An 18294-nucleotide genomic window follows, 5' to 3' on the forward strand; every position below is an offset into this window, starting at 1 on the left:
GACTCAGGGCTGAGTGGGTGAGGCAGAGGATGGGGTGGTTCCAGGTAGGAGTCTTTTGCTTTGAAGGCCAGTGCTTTACCCCCCACCCCAAGGCGGGGCCCACACTCCACCCCTGATGCTGCGCCCCCACCACCCCTAGTGCAGGGTCCAAAGACCCCTCCACCTCCTGCCTCCTGCGATTAAAGTCGGGAGAATGGCCAAGGGGAGGAGGAGGTACAGCAGGGCAGGGAGGCTGAGGGCCTGGTCCCTGCCCTACCCAGTGCAGCGCAGATGCCAGAGGTATGCCAGTCAGCCGGAGCCAGAGCAAGCTGGGAGTGGAGCCGACCCCTTCCAGGTCAGCCAGCCCCTGTCCCCCACAAGCCCACAGAGGCAGACTGTGGTCAGGGCCTGGCCATTCAAAAGCCCATGTAAAAGCCAGGAGACATGGCTGCGGGCCAGGCCAGCTGCAAATTTGAGGATGTCCAAATCTCAGAACCTTACAGGGAATCTTTGAATCTGAGACTCTTCTTATCGAAGGCTCTGGATTAATCATCATCAGGGCGACTGCTTCTCAGGTGCCAGTCTCCAGCCCAAGTCCTTGACTCATTATCTCTTTTGAATCTGAGACTCAGAGACTCTTAGGCTGCTGGAATGTTGGTGTTAGAATCTCAGAGGCCGCGAGCCTGGAGCCCTGCAGTGCCTCGCACACAAGGCTAGTAGAGCAGGGTAGGAGCCAAGCTCACCCCTCACAGGCCACAGGCTGTGCTGCTCAGGGTTCCAGGGTCCTTCCAGAGCTGGGCACCTGGATGCCCATGGGATCTCCCACTTGAACTGGCTCCCTCCCCCAGGCCAAAGGCCTCTCAGAGTCCAAGAAGGGAGCCAGGAACCAGGAAGCCAGGAGGCTGCTGAATCAGCAGCCCAGGGACTGGGTCCAGGCCTGGGCAGGAAGGGAGGGGGCCAGGCTGCGGGGCCCAGGTTCCTACCTGCTGCTCCTCCCGGGGGGCTCCATGGGTCTGGACCTGTCCCAAGGGCAGGCCCCCTGGCCTAGCCGGTGTCTCCACCGTGTCACCACCCCCTCCTCCCCAGCCCTTCCCTAGAAGGAAGAACCAAGAAGGCGGGGCCAGGCCAGCTGGGCTGCGGGCCAGATTGCAACTGGAAACTTTGCTCCTTCCCCTACTCCTCCAGGAGGGCTGGGAACTCCTCCGAGGAGGAAGCGGCCTGGAGAGCTTACAGTCCCTCCTCTGGGCCAAACCCCAGGCTGGGCTCCCTCAGTGCACCTCTGCTAGAATCTCCCCACGCACCCCATCAAGTTTGTATCGCTGGCTCTATTCTCCTGAACAGAAAATTGAGATGGAGAGAGGTGAAGTAATACTGCTAGTAAGTGGCAGAACCCCAAGATCAAGACCCGGTTTGGCTATTCCCAAACCTGGAATCTGCCCCTTCAGCCATATTGCTACCTTGTGAGTACAGAAACCTTTCCATAGAAGCTTTTCACAAATACCCTTATTTTCAGCACAGTTAAAGAGACTATGTTTAGGAGTTGTTCTGGGACTCTGCATATTAAGTGCAATTCAAATCACCCATGTTGGGGTATCAAGATGGGGCCCCGGCCAATATTCTTTCTCACTGCAATAAGCTCTCACTCTTCTACGTTGTTTTCTAGACTGGCTGAGAGAAATGCTTCCTGAAGAGAAGAGGGAAAATCAAAAGAAATGCCAAGAGGCTGTTCTTCCAAGTAAACTGCCCAGCCTGACTTTATGGGCAAATTGAGGCCTGGAGAGGAAAAGGGTCTTACTAAAGTTCATGCAGCAGGTCAGAGTAGACTCCAGGTGCCCTGGCTCCCTGCCTGCCTATTACAGCAACATCTCTGTCCTCCACATGGGCGGGACTGGAGAAAGGAGAGAGTTTTTTGGCTTTGAAGGATGTAGGGCTCCTGAGAATACCACAGGTCCAGCTCGAAGTGCTCCTGTCCTTTCACGGTCCCAGAGCCCAGGCCCCTGGCTGTTCTGAGCAGAAGGCGGCCCTGGGAGGGGCCAGGGGGCCAGTGATCTAGAAGAAATAGAAGCTGACAGGCAACAGGCCAGCCTTCCTGCCTCCCTGCTGGGGCAGCTGGTTCCTCTCAAGAAAGCCAAAGCTACTGAGAGAGAGAGGCCCTCCGGAACACCACAAGGTTGGCATCTGTGGGTCCTTAGTGACCTTCTCTCCCTCTGCCCACCCCTCAAAGCCCTGGTCCTCAAGGCTCTGGCCTTAGCATCTGCCTTTTTTTTTTTTTTTTTAACTCTCCTTGAGGAACTCTCCTAGCTCCTGCAGCAGCTTCACCTTGTGCCCATTTGTAGTTATTGCCCTAAGAGCTGAACCCTCTTGACCTGGCAGGAGCCGAGAGACATTAAGTGTAGTGCTGGGCCGGGTGCAGTGGCTCACGCCTGTAATCCCAGCACTTTGGGAGGCTGGGAGCAGTGGGGTGGGTGGGGGACGGTGGATCACCTGAGCTCAGGAGTTTGATACCAGCCTGGGCAACATGGCAAAACCCTGTCTTTACTAAAAATACAAAAATTAGCCAGGCATGGTGGTGCACACCTGTAGTCCCAGCTACTTGGGAGGCTGAGGTGGGAGGATCGCTTAGGCCCCAGAGGCGGAGGTTGCAGTGAGCTGAGATCATGCCACTGCACTCCAGCCTGGGTGACAGAGCAAGACCCTGTACAAAAAGGAAAGAAAGAAAGAAAGTGTAGTGGTAGCTTTAAGGGATGATGCTGTGTGACTTTGGGTAAGGCCCTTTCCCTCTCTGGTGAGACAAAGAACCTACACTTTGGTGCCTGGTAAAGCTGGGTACAAGTCCTCGCCCTATCACTTTTTAGCTGGGTAAGCCCTCTGAAGCTCAGTTTGCTCATCTATGGAAGAGGAGTGGAAATTCCTACCTCACAGTTCTTGTAGGGATTTGGTAGGTAGACAAAGTGTGCACATGGTAAATAGTCTCAGCCTGAACCTGAGAGAGTCTGTCCCTTCTCCCAGAGAGGCAGAGGAGACCCATGGGAAGCCTGTTTGTTTCAGGGATAGTGAGGAAGATTTCTAAGAAAATATCCCTGAACCTGGGACCACTTTTGGAATTCAGTTACAGCTGAGCATGCTGAACAGACTCAGATGATGACCCACCAGAGGCTGAAGGGAGGAAGGAATGAAGGGTGAGGAGCCTGACCCAGCCACGGGACACTGGCAGGGCCTTCATGCATTTATTCGACAGATACTGTGGCCCAGGCACTGTCCCCGGTGCTGGATACAGCAGTGACTACAGGTAGACAATGTCCTGCTCTCACGGAGCTTATATCCAAGTGAGAAGAGACAGACATTCACCAACTAATGCAATTCAACTGAGCAAGAAGTAGAGATGGCAGGAGGAGAGCATTCCAGGCAGAGGAAACAACCTGGACAAAGGACCTGAGGTGGTATTTCCAGCAAGCACGAAGAGACTGACGTGGCGGGGTGGGAAGAGCACAGGGGAGAAAGGTGAGACTGGAGATGGAGGTGGGGGCCCAGCATGCAGAGCCTTGGAGGCCTCTGTCGGGGTTTCCGTATCTATAGGAAGAGCAGTTTGGAAGCCTGTGGTTTGGGACAGGCATGTGGGGTGGGGAGTATCTTTGAAGCCCCTAAAGTTGTATGAAAAGCATTAATTTCTGGGGAGAACATCTCTAGCTTTGATCAGATCCTCGGATGGGTCTGTGATCCCAAAGGGTAGGGAAGCTTCTTATATGATTCCATTCACTAAGTGCCCATGATGAGCTGGTGGCAGGCATCCTAGAACCTTCTGTGAGCTAGCCCCTACCCCACACCTCCAGCTAGTCTCAGCCTTCCCCCCACCTTCAACCTGCACCCCACCCAGACAGAAGCACCTGCAACTCTCAGCTACACTCTGCTGCTCCAAGCCTTATTAAAGAGAATGTGTGTCAAATGCTCTGTAATAGTACCTCTGTTGTCCCGCTGTGCCCCCACTGTCATCTCCCCACCTGGCTGGCTCCCCCTTGTTCTTCAAAAGTCAGCTAGATGTTGTGCCCTCTGGGAACCTGCCTTGACCCCACCCAAGCAGGTTGGGTCACCTCCCTTGTGTCCTTCCGCCCTGCTCTTTTCTCAGCCGGCTTCTCTCAACACTGTGTTCAGATGCCTGCTGCCCCTTCTCTGTCGGGAGCTCTGTGAGAGCTGTGTCTTGTTCATCCCAGTGTCCCCAGCACTCAGCACAGGGCACCTGGTCATACATGGTGGGGGGACAATGGACAGAGGTGGAGGCTGCAAGGTGGGCCAGTGGACACTAGAGGGCACTGTGGCCACTAGAATCCCAGCCTGCTGTTGGCCAGGCCGACCCAGGAGGCTCCCAGGCCCACAATTGTCACATGGAAACTGTTACTGGGTCCTGCAGCTCCTCAGCTCTGGACTTAAGCAACCAGGGCCACAGTTCCAGCCTCCCGATAAACCTTCTGCTCCCTTTCCAGATGAGACCGTTTCTCATGACAGTGCCATCTCACTGCAGATACTCCTTTAGTTCTTCACAAATGTGGGTGCCAAACACTCTTCTCCCAGTTCTGGCCTGCAACACTCTTCACTTCACTTTGCCCCATCCAACCCCTCCCCTGGCTAACTTCTACTCATGCTCCAAGCTTCCACTTAGATGTCAGCTTGGAGAAGCCTCCCTGGCCCTCAGGCTGGGTTGGGTATATTTCCGTGGTGCTCCCACAGCACCCTGCACTTCCCCTATAATTGTCTGTAATTGTCTGTCTCCTTGTCTATTTCCTGACCAGACAGTGGGCTTCATCACAGCAGGGCTGTTACTCACCACCCTATCAGCCACATTTAGCAGCATCTGGCACATTGTAGGCACTCAATAAATCCTTGAATGAAGGAATAAATGAATGGATGTGTGGATGGACAATTTGGGGCAAGTCATTTTACCTCTCTAGGTTTCAGTTTCCCCACCTGTAAGTCACCCCTACTTGGCAGGGTGGCCACAAAGATTAAAGATAATGTGTCTCCAGTGCTCTGTAATAGTACCTGATATTTAGCAGACATTTTCTGACTCAAAGCAATTATTACTATTTGGAACAGTGAGAAAAGGGCAGGGGGAGGAGTTGAAGGAGACTGCCCAGAACCTGGGATAATCTCTCTCACTTAGGTTTACCATTTAGATATGGAAGATGGCTTTAATAGCAATCATAAAACTATCAATTTTATTAAAAATAACAGCACCTGCTGTGTGCCAGGCCAGAGTCAGGAGGCCTCTGAGGAGGTGATGGGAAGCCCCTAGTCTCGGCCAGAGGATGCGAGGTCAGGGCCAAGGCCAGAGCTGTGGACATCGCTCCTGTGTCTAGAGAACAGTCATTACTGGCACAGCTGATTCCAAACTCTTTATTCATAGGTGAAAACTTGTCTAAGGGGTCATTAGTTCCCTCTGTAATTAATGTAAAACCTGCAGGGTTTGTATTAGTGGAAAAGTAAGCTCCAGCATCAAGCTGATAATATTGATAATGTGTACTTGTAATTATATACTGGAGGTAACTATAAATTCAGTCACTGAACTCATAAAATATCAAAATTCCTGAGGCCACCAAGAGCTGGGTAGCAGCTGTACCATCAGTAGCTTTATACCAGTTGTTCTGAGGTTATGAAAAATTACCACAAGCTGGTAGCAATGGTAATATTCACTGTACATTTAAAAGCTTTTTCGGCATAAAATAAGAGGGCACTTTTAGACAAAACAGCATGTTTTGATGCAAGGATATGGAACTTGAAAGCACAGTGAGCAAAGGTCATCTTGCTATAAAATAGGAACCAAAAACAATCTTACAAGTGTTTGCCTCTGAGCCGACCAGCTCTGACCTCACTTGGGTACACATAAAAACTGTGCTTACTGCAGAAGAAACAAGAAATACCAAGTGTTTTCTCTCTCTCCTCTCATCCAATTCTGAGGGAATCAATTATCTCACACGGCCCCTTGCTGCCTTGTGTTACCACAGGCTGGAGGATCACTGCAGTCCAATGGCAGGAGGGGCAGATCCTGAAGCTGGAAAAGGTCACATAGCTTCCAGGTTGGTGGCCATGTCAGGCCATGGGCAAGCAGAGGAAGCTGGTCCAGAGAGAGAAGTCCATGAAAAAGAGATGATAGGCTGGGCGCGGTGGCTCACACCTATAATCCCAGCACTTTGGGAGGCCGAGGCGGGGGGATCACGAGGTCAAGAGATCGAGACCATCCTGGCCAAAATGGTGAAACCCTGTCTCTACTAAAAATACAAAAATTAGCTGGGCGTGGTGGCACACGCCTGTAGTCCCAGCTACTTGGGAGGCTGAGGCAGGAGAATTGCTTGAACCCAGGAGGTGGAGGTTGCAGTGAGCCAAGATCATGGCATTGCACTCCAGCCTGGGCGACAGAGCAAGTATCCGGCTCAAAAAAAAAAAAAAAAAAAAGAAAAAGAAAAAGAAAGAAAGAAAGAAAAAGAGATGACAGGGACCAGGCAAGCCATGAGAGATGGAGAAAGATGAGACATGGGCCCAGGAGATGCAGACAGCGAGACAGCAACCTTGGTCCTCGACTTCCTGGTCCCACTTCCAGTTGGTGTGAGGCCTGGCTGTTTTTCATTAACTGTTCTTAGATTCTGTGAAATGTAGCCTCACAATAGTCCCCTCATTAGCCCTTTATTCTTGAGCTAGCTTGAGTGGGCTTCCGTTCCTCACAACAAAGTGTACCCAGACTAAGACAAGTGAAAATTGGGAATGTAAGTGCAGGGTTTGTGTAAGCAAAATCGCATAAAGAACACTTAGGTAGAGAGGGGTGAATGCAATTGTCCAGCGTTTGTGTTTGTTCACCCAGAAGCTCCCTGGTTCCCTGACACTTGCAACCACAGCCACACGCTCCAGCCACACGCTCACACACGCTGACATTCAGTGGCACACAGCAACAAACGCAGCAGCAACCAGATATGGTTCTCTGCAGACCCCCTGACATGCAGGGCCACGCGCCAGCATGCAGTGTTGCACTTTGCTCTTCACAGCCACGCTGCCGTGCAGCAGTGCACACCCACATGCATGAACACAGAGGTGCTGCCCATAAGGCTCAGGGCAGGAGTCGAAGCTTCACTGAGCTCTGTGCAGCCTCCCTCCCCAGCTGCCAAGTGACTCATCCCCAGGGCTGCTAATTAAAGCCAGGACAGAGGGGACAGAGGCAAGGGGAGGGGAAGAGAGAGAAGGCAAGTTTATTTCGGTGCCAACCAGGCACTCAGCCAGCTTAGGGGTCACCCACTTCCTGGGGCTGGGCCAGGCGGCGGCAGAACACAGAGAGGAAGGGGAGGAGAAGAGAAACCTCTTACCCCTTCTTGCCCTTCTTTAGCTTCCTGGAAAGTTACCTCCTCCTCTCTCCCACTGTCAAAATCCAGCTCTGACTCCTCTAGACTTCTGTCCTCACAAACTGGCTGTCTACACCATCATCACGCTCCCATTTGGGCTGGCCCGAGCTGGCTCATCTGTGTCTGCAGCAACCCCAGACTGGGAAGCAGTAAGTGGCAAGGTTCCAGGCAAAGGAAGTGGTAGGAACAGGGCAGGGTGGGCAACCGGGCTGAGCCAAATGGGAGGCATCATGGGAGGTGATGCAGCTGGATGGCTCTGGGGATGGGTAGTGTCTTGGACATGTGGATGGGGGAGCCACAGATGGTTCATGAGGTCTTGGCCATCCCAGATTGCCAAGAGGTGAAACCAAGAGATTATCTAATCCAAACTCCTGTAGGACAGATTGGAGCACTGAGGCCCACAGTGGGAGGCTCCTCCTCCCACTTCTTCTCCAACTGCAGTGGCTCCCGTTGCCATAGGGACGTCCCTGTCTCCGCGGGTGTCAGCGGCTCCCCCACCCCCTCCCTCCTTCCCTAGCAACAGGCCACCTCCTCCTGCTTTCATCCTTGCATGCCTAGCAACCCCAGCCTGGTCCCCAGGGCCAACAAGTTCAGGCTGACCCTCACTGCAGCAGTGCCTCTAGGCCTGGGCCCCCTCATCTTCTGGTGAGGGCCTCATCAGGCCCGTCCTGCCCTCTCTGTTTTCAAGTTCTACACTTGTTCACATTCTTCCAGCCTGACTATATAGCATATGACAATGGATTGGGTTAGGGGAAAGCAGAGGACACTACAGTTTGTTGCACCACTATTTCACACCGAGCATTGCTTTACTTTAAGTTCTCTCATTAACCCAGAGAAGTCAAGACTATTGTTTCCGTTTTACCCATGAGAAACTAAGAACCAGAGAAGTTAAGTGATTTTGCAAAAAGTGCACAGCTAGGAAGCAGGCTCTGCTGCTAGCTAGCTTTGTGACCTCGAGCCATGGCCAATCCCTCTCTGGACCTTGGCTTAAGGTGTCTTTAGGTCAGATCTGTGACACTTCTCAGGGACCCACAAGAAGTCCAGGCACCTTTCTCTGCCCATGCCTACCCCCCACCCCCATCACCAACTGTTCAGCTCTAATTAGACGCCACACTTCCTCTGGCACCCCATACTTTAGAAGCCCTCAGGCCTGGGTCATGCCAAGGGTGGCTTGCAATCTACCGACTCTGCTCTCTCCTTGCTATTCAGTTCCCATAAAAGCCCAGGCCTAGCGCCTCTCCTCGGTGTTTCTTCCACCTCCCTAGCCCTTCCCCCTCCACACACGCATGCATGCACACATGAAGTTTATTAGATGAGGAAACTGGGTTTCCAAGAGACAAACAGACTGTCCAGTCACACAACTAGAAAGCAACCTACCCCCAAATGGAGGCCTGTGCATGGATCCAGTGTTTCTGCCCTTCCTAGGCCACAGAGCCTCGCCTCTCTCCTCCAACTTCCCCAGCTCCCCACTGATGACAGAAGGTCGCTGTGACCCAGTCCTGACCCGCGTTCTGACCTTACTGCTCTTTTCCTGCCTAGATCTTCTATTTTAGCCCCACGGATGGCTCCCTGTCTCTAAACCCACCCCCCTCGCTTCCCTCCACAAGCTGATCCCACCTCCGGGGACACCCTCCTTATGCAAATCTGCACAGCAGTCCCCGACAGCCCTGCTCAGACACTGCCTGCTCCAGCAAGCTCTCCTTCACCCTAACTGGAGCGAATTCAAAAATTTACAAGTAGGTCCCTACCCAGCCCTGGTTGCAAGTTCAAGTTGCCTTCCCACCATGTTGTCAAGATATTGCCTCACACACGCCATGCTTTTGCCCCTTCCCATAGCCTGAGTTTGACCCTCGCTTCCCAGATGCTGACTCCTCTAGGCCCCTATAGCCTCCTTGACTCTGGGCCCAGGATGGATGTCAGGAAGCGTGTCTGAATAAATTAAATGCTGGCTTTGGAATCAGACAGCCCAAGGCACTGACTCTCTCAGAACCTCCTTCTCATCTGTAAATCAGGGATTGTAATCCATGCCTATCAGGGCTGTTGTGAGCATTAAATAAGATCATATTCCAAGTTGTTAGTATGTGAGGAACAAATGGTGGTTGCTATAATTGCTAATATTAGGATGAGGATGAGGATGATGATTATTATCTGCCAGGCTGTTGAGAGCTCCCGTGGTGATGGTATGGGTAGCACTCTGGGTTGGTGCCAGGCAGACTTGGGTTTGAATCCTGGCTCAGGATCCATATATTAGCTGAATCCACATATTAGCTGCCTGGCTGCAGGCAAAACCCATAACCACTGTGAGCCTCAGTTTCCTCAGCTGTAAAACAATGATGATAAGGCCAGCTCAGGTTCTACCTACAGTGTCACTGGGAGGATCAGACAAAAGAAAGTCCCTGACAACTTCTGTAAGTTGTAAAGGCCCAAATGTATATCATCACATGACTTATGATTATGCTCATTATTAAATGTCCTGAGCTCTAGGTCCCAGGAACTTCCTTGCTGGGAAGAGCTGAGAACTAGAGATGTTTTCAATCTTCTTCTTCAACAAGTAGCAGGCACATCACCGGGGATGCTTGCAGGAGCCCCGTGCTCGGGTGGCCTCTCTCCAAACCCACGGTGGGACACTGAGATCTATTCCCTTTGCTAGACAGGTGCCTTCCTAAGTGCTAGGACAAGCTGTGCCCATGACATGCTCCTTGGCTGCATGCTAGGACTAATTATGTCTTGTCACAAACCCCTTTCCTGGACACTGGGACTGATTGCATTAAAGCTGGCCTCAGTGTGTGTTTATCCCACAGCCCCATTCTTGGCTCTGGGTATCCGTGTGTTTACCCCAGATCCCCTGTCTGGGGTGCTAGAACAGAGTGTGTCTCATTAGACACTTTTGTCTGTATGCTGGCATCCTCTGTCCCCAGCCCATATCCACTGCCTGAATGACAGGACCAGGGCTGCTGCATACAGTCAGGCAAGCTGTGCCTTTCACAAAGGGTCACAGCCAAAAGGATATGAACAGGGGCTGATATCCAACCCATGCTATGCTCAATGGAGCCACTCAGAGGGGGTGCCCTTGAAAGGGACATCTTTTTCTATTCTTCACAAAGGTGCCAATTATGCTACTGGCAGCCGTGGCTGGGAAAGACTGTACCCATCTGTGCCTCTGCTGCCTGGGCTCAGCTCAGCCCAGTGGCCTATCCCATAGCCCCCAGCCTGGATGTTAAGGCTGAGTGGGTCCTATCCTGAGCACCCCCATCATTCCTATATAATCCCTATACTTGACACCTCTGCCTTCATGAAGCTTCTGATGGGGTAAGGCCTGGGAAATGCACAAAGGTCCCTTGTCTTTACCTTTACCCAAGTTTTACTCCTGCCTCCCCAACTGGCAGATTGAGCACATCTTTAAAACTTACTATGTCTACCAATGGGTCAGTAACAACAATAACAACAACAAAAATAAAATAAAATAAAATAAAATAAAATAAAACGTACTGAAGCTTGTAAACTTTTTTTACCAAGCACACACAAAAAAATTTTCCTTGTCGCCATAATGTATAGTTCTAATGTCTAGAATGTGTTACATCCAGAGTCCATTCAAATCCCACTACTCAGGGCTGGCACAGATTCAGGGTGGAAAGTGAACGCTAGACCAGGGAAGCTCAGCATCGATCATGCCCTCTTACCCTGGGAGGAGAAGGTGGAAAAGGTCCTTGGTCCAGAGCTGACCTCTCAGCTTTCATATCTGGGCAGCTCCTATGAGCCCCTATGGTGTTCAGCCAAGCTCCCAAGTCAACTAGTGTCAGAAAGACTAAGGAACAGTCTTGAACCCCCTCCCCACAGCTGCCACATCCCCCAACTGCCCTCTCACCCCACTCCATAGCCAACCCTAATACCAACAGGGAAGACACCCTTGAGTTGGCCCCTCCCCTTGCCCATGGATCCTGCAGTTACAAACCAGAGGCCCCCACCCCAGGCCCTGCCCCATCTCCCAACTAGTACTAAAGAAAGGAGGTACTGACCTGACTGTTCTGGAATTCTCACCATCAGATCTGAAAGGGAAACAGAGAAAAAAAAACCAAAACGGTCAGTATACGCTCTCTTCTCCCTCTGCCCTAGGTAGAGTGGCTTTGGGGGCCTTGAGGCCTAATGCACATCACAAAAATGAGGGGAAGGGTTATTTCATGCGGAGAGAAGAGAATAGCAAGTGCAAGGCCGAGAGACAGTAGAGTGCCTCGCCAGTTGGAGGGATGGAGAGGAAGACGGTGGTGCTGGGGTGCAGTGAGCAAGGGGGAAGAGTGGTCAGAAGTGAGGTCAAAGAGGCACCAGGAACCAAACATGTGGGGCCTAGTGGAACACAGTGAGGAGCGTGGCTTTCCTCGAGGCAGCCAGCAGCCGTGGGCAGGGGCAAAGCCCAAGCTTGAAACACAGGAAGACCTAGGTTCAGATATTGGCTCTGCCACTTACCAGCCCCATGACCTGGGCAAGTCACTTCACCTCTCTGAGTCTGAGCCTCAGTCTCCCCGTTTGTGACACGAGGCCGATCCTCACCGGGCTGTTGGGATAATTAAGCCCTTTGGAACCCGGTAGGCAAATGCCAGGTATTATTAACACCATGGAAGGGGCTTTGCCAACTGCCTGGTCCAACCTGCTTATTTTCCAGATGAAGAGAACGAGGCTGAGGAGATAAATGAGTCAGCCGCTGGGCTCCTTTCTACTACGCTGGTCTGCCGTTTTCATTGTGAGGCCTCTTTAGAGGCAAAAGAAGGGCGAAAGAAGAGAATGGAGTTGGGGACATCACTGAGGGAACCGGGCAATGAGTGAAATCTGAACCACACCCTTCCCCTCCCACTGCGCCTTCCCAAGAAGAGTGTCAGAGTGTATACGTGAGTGCACACACGTGTGTACACGTGTATGTGCGCGCGCACGTGTGTGTGTGTGTGTACGGGAGGGAGGATCAGGACAGTGGGGCTGGTGTTCACTGTGTGCAGGGAAGGGGCAGAGGAGGACCATGGAATTTGAAAGTGGGAGCGTGTGGGACACGGACTTCCCCCTTGTCATCTTCCTCCATCTTCACCTCAGGCCTCCCACCCTCACTCATGCTGCGAAGGAGACAGAGATGAACACAGCACAGGCTCTGTCCTCAGCTGAGAGAGCCAAGACGTGGCTTTAGTGAGGGGAGTGTCCATCTATGCTAAGCGCTAAATGACAGAGATACACACAGGGAGAGGAGCAGGTGGGCCTCAGAAGGGAGCATTTGTTGAAAGAATGAAAGGAGGCCCCACTGGCGAGGTGGGGCAGGCAAGCATCAGGGTGCTGCAACCACAGCACTCCCGGTTCCACTACTCACAAGCCATGGAATCCTAGGGAAGGTATTTCACTATGTTGAGTGTCAGTGCTTTGCCTTGTAAAATGGGGCTTTGGGGGTGGGCTGCGGTGAGAGTCACTCCCTTTATGGGGTGTGGCTGTGAGGCTCAGCCTAGCACAGTGCCTGGCACATGGTACATGCTCAGCAGATGCCAGTAGCACCAATCCTTAGCCTTCTCAGCCCCCTGAAGGAACAGAGGACCAGGGCCACAGCGCACCTTATCACATTTATTAAAATGTTCCATCTCCTTCTGCAGCAACAAGATTGCTTCTGAGGCCTGGCCCAATTATTCTCAGGTACCAGGCCTGAGGGGCCTGACTTCAATGACTCCCCAGATGCCTACAGAACTGAGGCCAAGCCTCTCAGCCTCTCTCCCTAACACTAACCCTCTGCTCTAGGCAGACCGATCTCTTCACCACCCACCTACCCCCAAACCCAGCACACATGTATTCAGTCTGCTGTCTACCAGGCCCTGCCCTGGGAATACAACCTCTCAAGGAGCTCGTGGACTGGCCACTTGTCCCAATCTACCTAAGGTTTAAGCAACACATCTAATCACCCCCACCACCACTGTGAACAAACTATGAGTACCTACTATGTACCAGGCATAGTGTTAGCCTCTTTTTGTACATTATCTCCTTTGATCCTGCAAAGTGGGGGTTATTCATCCAATTTCAAGATGATGAAACTGAGACTCACAAAGGTCAAAATGACTTGCCCAAGGTCACACAAGCGGAGAAGCTCGGAGTGAACCCCAAAGCTCATGTTCCTACCACCATGCTCCACTGTACCAGAAGCTCAGTGCCGGGCACGTATGCACTATGACGGTGAGTTCCCTTATCTTCATTCCTCAATATCAAGCCAGAGAGGCACCAACAGACCTTTCCTCTCCAGTGCTCTTTCATCTGAGAGATTATGAGAAATACACCTCTGCTCCAAAAGTATTTCTATGTGATATGTGACAGTCCTCAAGATGGCAGCAAAGGGGAGCAAAAGAGCTCCAAGTCATGATGCAGCGGGGAATTCGCCAATTCTCGCTATGGACTGATTCTTACTAGCTTGAGGGTACACAGCATCATATGACTCTCAATGTGGGGGTGCAGCTCACCCCAGGGTCCATCACCCTTTATGCATTTAGCATATTATTCATTATGTATAGAACAATCATCAGTGCTATCCTACACCTCCTCAGAGGCTCATGCACTGTCCAATGTTCATGAAGCTGGGCCACCATTCTTTTGGGAGGCAGTATAGACTGGTAGAAAGAATGCTAGGTCCTTTTATGGCTCATTCCCTAATTGGCAGTGTAAACTCGGACAAGTCATTTCCCTCTGGACCTTGGTTCTTCACCTGTAAAGTGATAGGGCTGTGTTAGTTGAGTTCTAAGCAATCTTTAGGCCTTAAAATATTCTATTTCTTCAGAACCCCAAAGTTTATCTCTTTTATCAACTAGATTCTGCTGTCTACAAGGAGAAGCAATAGACCCAAGGACTAGATCCCTCTTCATCAATCCATGTCAGTAAAGGAGACCGATTTCTCCTGCTACTCCCCACAGCCTTTTATTTATTTATTTATTTGTTTGTTTGTTTGTTTGTTTATTTAGAGACAGAGTCTTGCTCTGTCACCCAGGCTGGAGTGCAATGGCACTATCTTGGTTCACTGCAACCTCCGCCTCCCAGGTTCAAGCGATTCTCCTGCCTCAGCCTCCTGAGTAGCTGGGATTACAGGTGCCCACCACTGTGCCTGGCTAATTTTTGTGTTTTTAATAGAGACAGGGTTTCGCCATGTTGGCCAGGCTGGTCTCGAACTCCTGACTTCAAGTGATCCACCTGCCTCGGCCTCCCAAATTGCTGGGATTACAGGCATGAGCCACTGCACCTGGCCAGCCTTGTCTTAATGAAAGGCCACTTAGGCCCCAGGATTCTCAAGAGATTTGGATATGCCAACTCCCATCCTCAGCAGTGATGGCCAATAAATAGTAACTTGTTGGAGCTTTGAGGATAGTAACCATATTTTCTGAATCAAAAACAGGCATGTAATCTGACCAGGGACTTTAATGTTGCTTCTTCCAGGTACAAGAATTTGGCCGGGCGCCATGGCTCACGCCTGTAATCCCAGCACTTTGGGAGGCCGAGGCAGGCAGATCACAAGGTCAGGAGATCGAAACCATCATGGCTAACTCGGTGAAACCCCATCTCTACTAAAAATACAAAAAATTAGCCGGGCGTGGTGGTGGGTGCCTGTGGTCCCGGCTACTCGGGAGGCTGAGGCAGGAGAATGGCATGAACCCAGAACGCAGAGCTTGCAGTGAGCCGAGATTGCACCACTGCACTCCAGCCTGGGCAACAGAGTGAGACTCCGTCTCAAAAAGAAAAAAAAAAAAAAAGAAGAAGCAATCTGGAAGATGAGAGAATAAATGGCAGAATATCGAAAGTTCCTGAACCTTTTGGGGACTTATGGGGAAGACAGAGCAGAATGACTGAAAAGAATGGAGGCCTTGGAGCTGCTGTGTTGGAGTTTCTGCCCTTGCCTCTTGACTAGATTTCCTGCCATGCTCCAAGCCACCCATAAGCAGTAACTGGGGAACAATATGGTGCCTCTTCCCAGGAACCTGAAATTAGATCAAGAAGCTTGTCCCTGAAAGCAAAACTAATTAAATAAATACAAAATGCATCAGAAATGAGATAATGCGGAGTAACTTGAATGATCACAGACTGGTCCTCAAGCCAGAATCTGAATAACATGCCTAAAAGATTATGTCTCCTACAGAAAGGAGACTGAACATCAACAGAAGTAGATTTTTTTTTTTTTTTTTTTTTTTGAGTCAGAGTCTCACTCTGTCACCAGGCTGGAGTGCAGTGGCGCGATCTTGGCTCACTGCAACCTCCGCCTCCTGGGTTCAAGCGATTCTCCTGCCTCAGCCTCCTTAGTAGCTGGGATTACAGGCACCTGCCATCATGCCCGGCTAATTCTGTATTTTTAGTAGAGATGGGGTTTCACCATGTTGGTCAGGCTGGTCTCGAACTCCCGACCTCAGGCAATCCACCTGCCTCAGCCTCCCAAAGTGCTGGGATTACAGGCGTGAGCCACCGCGCCTGGCCCAGAAGTAGATTTTTTGAAGAATGAAACTTGAAGGGCAACTATGAACGGGGCTCCTCCCAGGAGCGTCCTAAGGAAAAAGAGACAGGTACCCTGGCCCAGAAATCATGTGGGTCTCTCCAAAAGCTGAGAACCGGCCCCAAATCAGCCTTTCACTTTCTCTCCTGAATATCACCTTACACCTAACCGCAAATGTCAGCTCCTTTCCCACACTGTCTGCTAAAGGAACTTTTTGTTTGTTTGTCTGAGACAGAGCCTCACTCTGTCGCCCAGGCTGGAGTGCAATGGCATGATCTTGGCTCACTGCAACCTCTGCCTCCCGGGTTCAAGCGATTCTCTTGCCTCAGCCTCCTGAGTAGTTGGGATTACAGGCATGTGCCACCATGCCCAGCTAATTTTCATATTTTTTTGTAAAGACAGGGCTTCACCATGTTGGCCAGGCTGGTCTCGAACTCCCGACCTCAAGTGATCTGCCCACTTCAGCCTCCCAAAGTGCTAGGATTACTGCCGTGAGCCACCGTACCCAGCCTAAATGCTGTTTTTACACACGACTGTGCAGTGACCACTTCCATTCACTCCAAGTGTCCTGCAACTGAACAACTGTGCCCTCCTCTCATTCTACCATCAGAGTTATATCACAAAGTTTGGATTAAATCAACATTGGTGGTCTACATTTTTTTTTTTTGAGATAAGGTCTCGCTCTGTCACCCAGGATGGAGTGCGGTGGCACAATCTCAGCTCACTGCAACCTCTGCCTCCTGGGGTCAAGCAGTATCTCCCACCTCAGCCTCCTGAGTAGCTGGTATTACAGGCATGTACCATCATGCCTGACTAATTTTTACATTTTTTGTAGAGATGGGGTTTCATCATGTTGCCTAGGCTGGTGGTCTACGTTATTATGACTGCATGGATACTAATAATGGATAAATCATATGACATACTATGATTACATTTCCTTTCCCGTACAACTTTTTATTTTCCCTGCTATTGTTTACTGTCTATATTTTTTCTTTTTTGAGACAGGTCCTCATCCTATTGCCCAGGCTGCAGTAACACAATCACAGCTCACTGCAGCCTCAACTTCCTGGGCTCAAGTGATCCTCCCACCTCAGCCTCCTGAGTAGATGGGACTACAGGCATGCACCACCACACCTGGTGAATTTTTGTATTTTTTGTAGAGACGGGGTTTCGCCATGTTGCCCAGACTGGTCTCGAACTCCTGGGCTCAAGAGATTCACCTACCTCAGCCTCCCAAAGTGCTGGGATTACAGGCATGAGCCACCGTGCCCAGCCTGATTACTGTCCATTATTTTTTTGTCGGCTTAGTTCTCTTCATACAAATGATCAATTCTCCCCAAACTGTCAGAAGCGCAATTCTCCTCTCAATATGCTTTGACATATCAGGTAATCCATCGGACTCTTTGTTTCCCTTAAAAACACCCACCTTCCTGCTGCAATCTAGGCTGGCTGCTCTCTAGGCCTGCCCAGATGTTGCCCTAACAACCTCTCTCTCAGGCCAGGCGTGGTGGCTCATGCCTGTAATCCCAACATTTTGGGAGGCCGAGGTGGGCAGATCAACTGAGGTCAGGGATTTGAGATCAGCCTGGCCAACATGGTGAAACCCTGTCTCTACTAAAAATACAAAAATTAGCCGGACGCAGTGGCGAACACCTGTAATCCCAGCTACTCGGGAGGCTGAAGCTGAAGAATAGCTTGAACCTGGGAGGCGGAGGTTGCAGTGAGCTAAGATCGCGCCACTGCACTCCAGACCGGGCGACACAGCGAGACTCCGTCTCAAAAAAAAGAAAAAAGAACCTCTCTCTTTTCCATCATCTAGGAATTCCTTTCACCTCTCCTTTGCGTTGAACTTCCTGTTTCCTAGATTCCGTGGGGTTTTTTTTCCTTTTTTTTTTTTTTAGAGTTTATGCTCATATTTTGCTGGAGCACATTCCCCAGGGCTTCCTGAGAAAGGAGGCATAGGACTTAAAACCTTTAGATCTTATATACCCTCATACTTGATTGACCATTCAACTGAGTATAGACTTCTAGGTTGGAAATTCTTTTCCCTCAGAATATTGAGAACACTGCTCCATCATATCCTAGCTTCCAGTGTTGCTGTTGGTAAGTCCAACGTAATTCCTTTTCTTGATTCTTTGTATATGATGTTTTTTCTCTGGAAGCTTTTAGGATCTTCCCTTTAATCCCTGGTATTCTGAAATGTCACAGTGGCATATCTTGGCATGGGTCTTTTTATCATTTATCTTGCTGGGTACTCAGCAGGAGTTTTCACTCCTTCAGTTCTAGGAAATGTTCTTGTATTATGTCTTTGAGAATTTCCTTCCTGCTGTTCCCTCCATTCTCTATTTCTGGAACTCCTATTGTTGGCTGTTGGAGTTCCTCAATTGATCCTCCAATTTTCTCATCTTTTCTCTTCTGTTGTCCCTTTGTCTTGTTATTCTGCTTCCTAGGATATCT

The 18294-nt window shown here is 50.6% G+C and overlaps 1 protein-coding gene across 17 annotated transcripts in view; it reads right to left on the reverse strand.

The window, feature by feature from the left end:
- The window catches only part of IQSEC2 (IQ motif and Sec7 domain ArfGEF 2), a 130448-nt gene that overhangs the window by 54714 nt on the left and 57440 nt on the right, over nt 1-18294 (reverse strand). For 11 of the 17 annotated variants that reach the window (XR_002941550.3, XM_024353368.3, XM_024353367.3 and 8 more), the window contains exon 2: nt 11375-11404. The exons of 1 other annotated variant lie outside the window; for it this stretch is intronic. Coding sequence is in view for 15 of the 16 variants with exons in the window: in XM_024353368.3 (XP_024209136.1) it covers nt 11375-11404 (30 nt within the window). In the remaining variant the exon portion in view is untranslated. Of the gene's footprint in view, nt 1-962; nt 6211-11374; nt 11405-18294 lie in introns of those variants that run through there. 5 more of the 17 variants (XM_024353365.3, XM_024353363.3, XM_024353362.3 and 2 more) reach the window with 4 other exon arrangements.

Source organism: Pan troglodytes, chromosome X, assembly GCF_028858775.2.
Source record: "Pan troglodytes isolate AG18354 chromosome X, NHGRI_mPanTro3-v2.0_pri, whole genome shotgun sequence".
NCBI lineage: Eukaryota > Metazoa > Chordata > Mammalia > Primates > Hominidae > Pan > Pan troglodytes.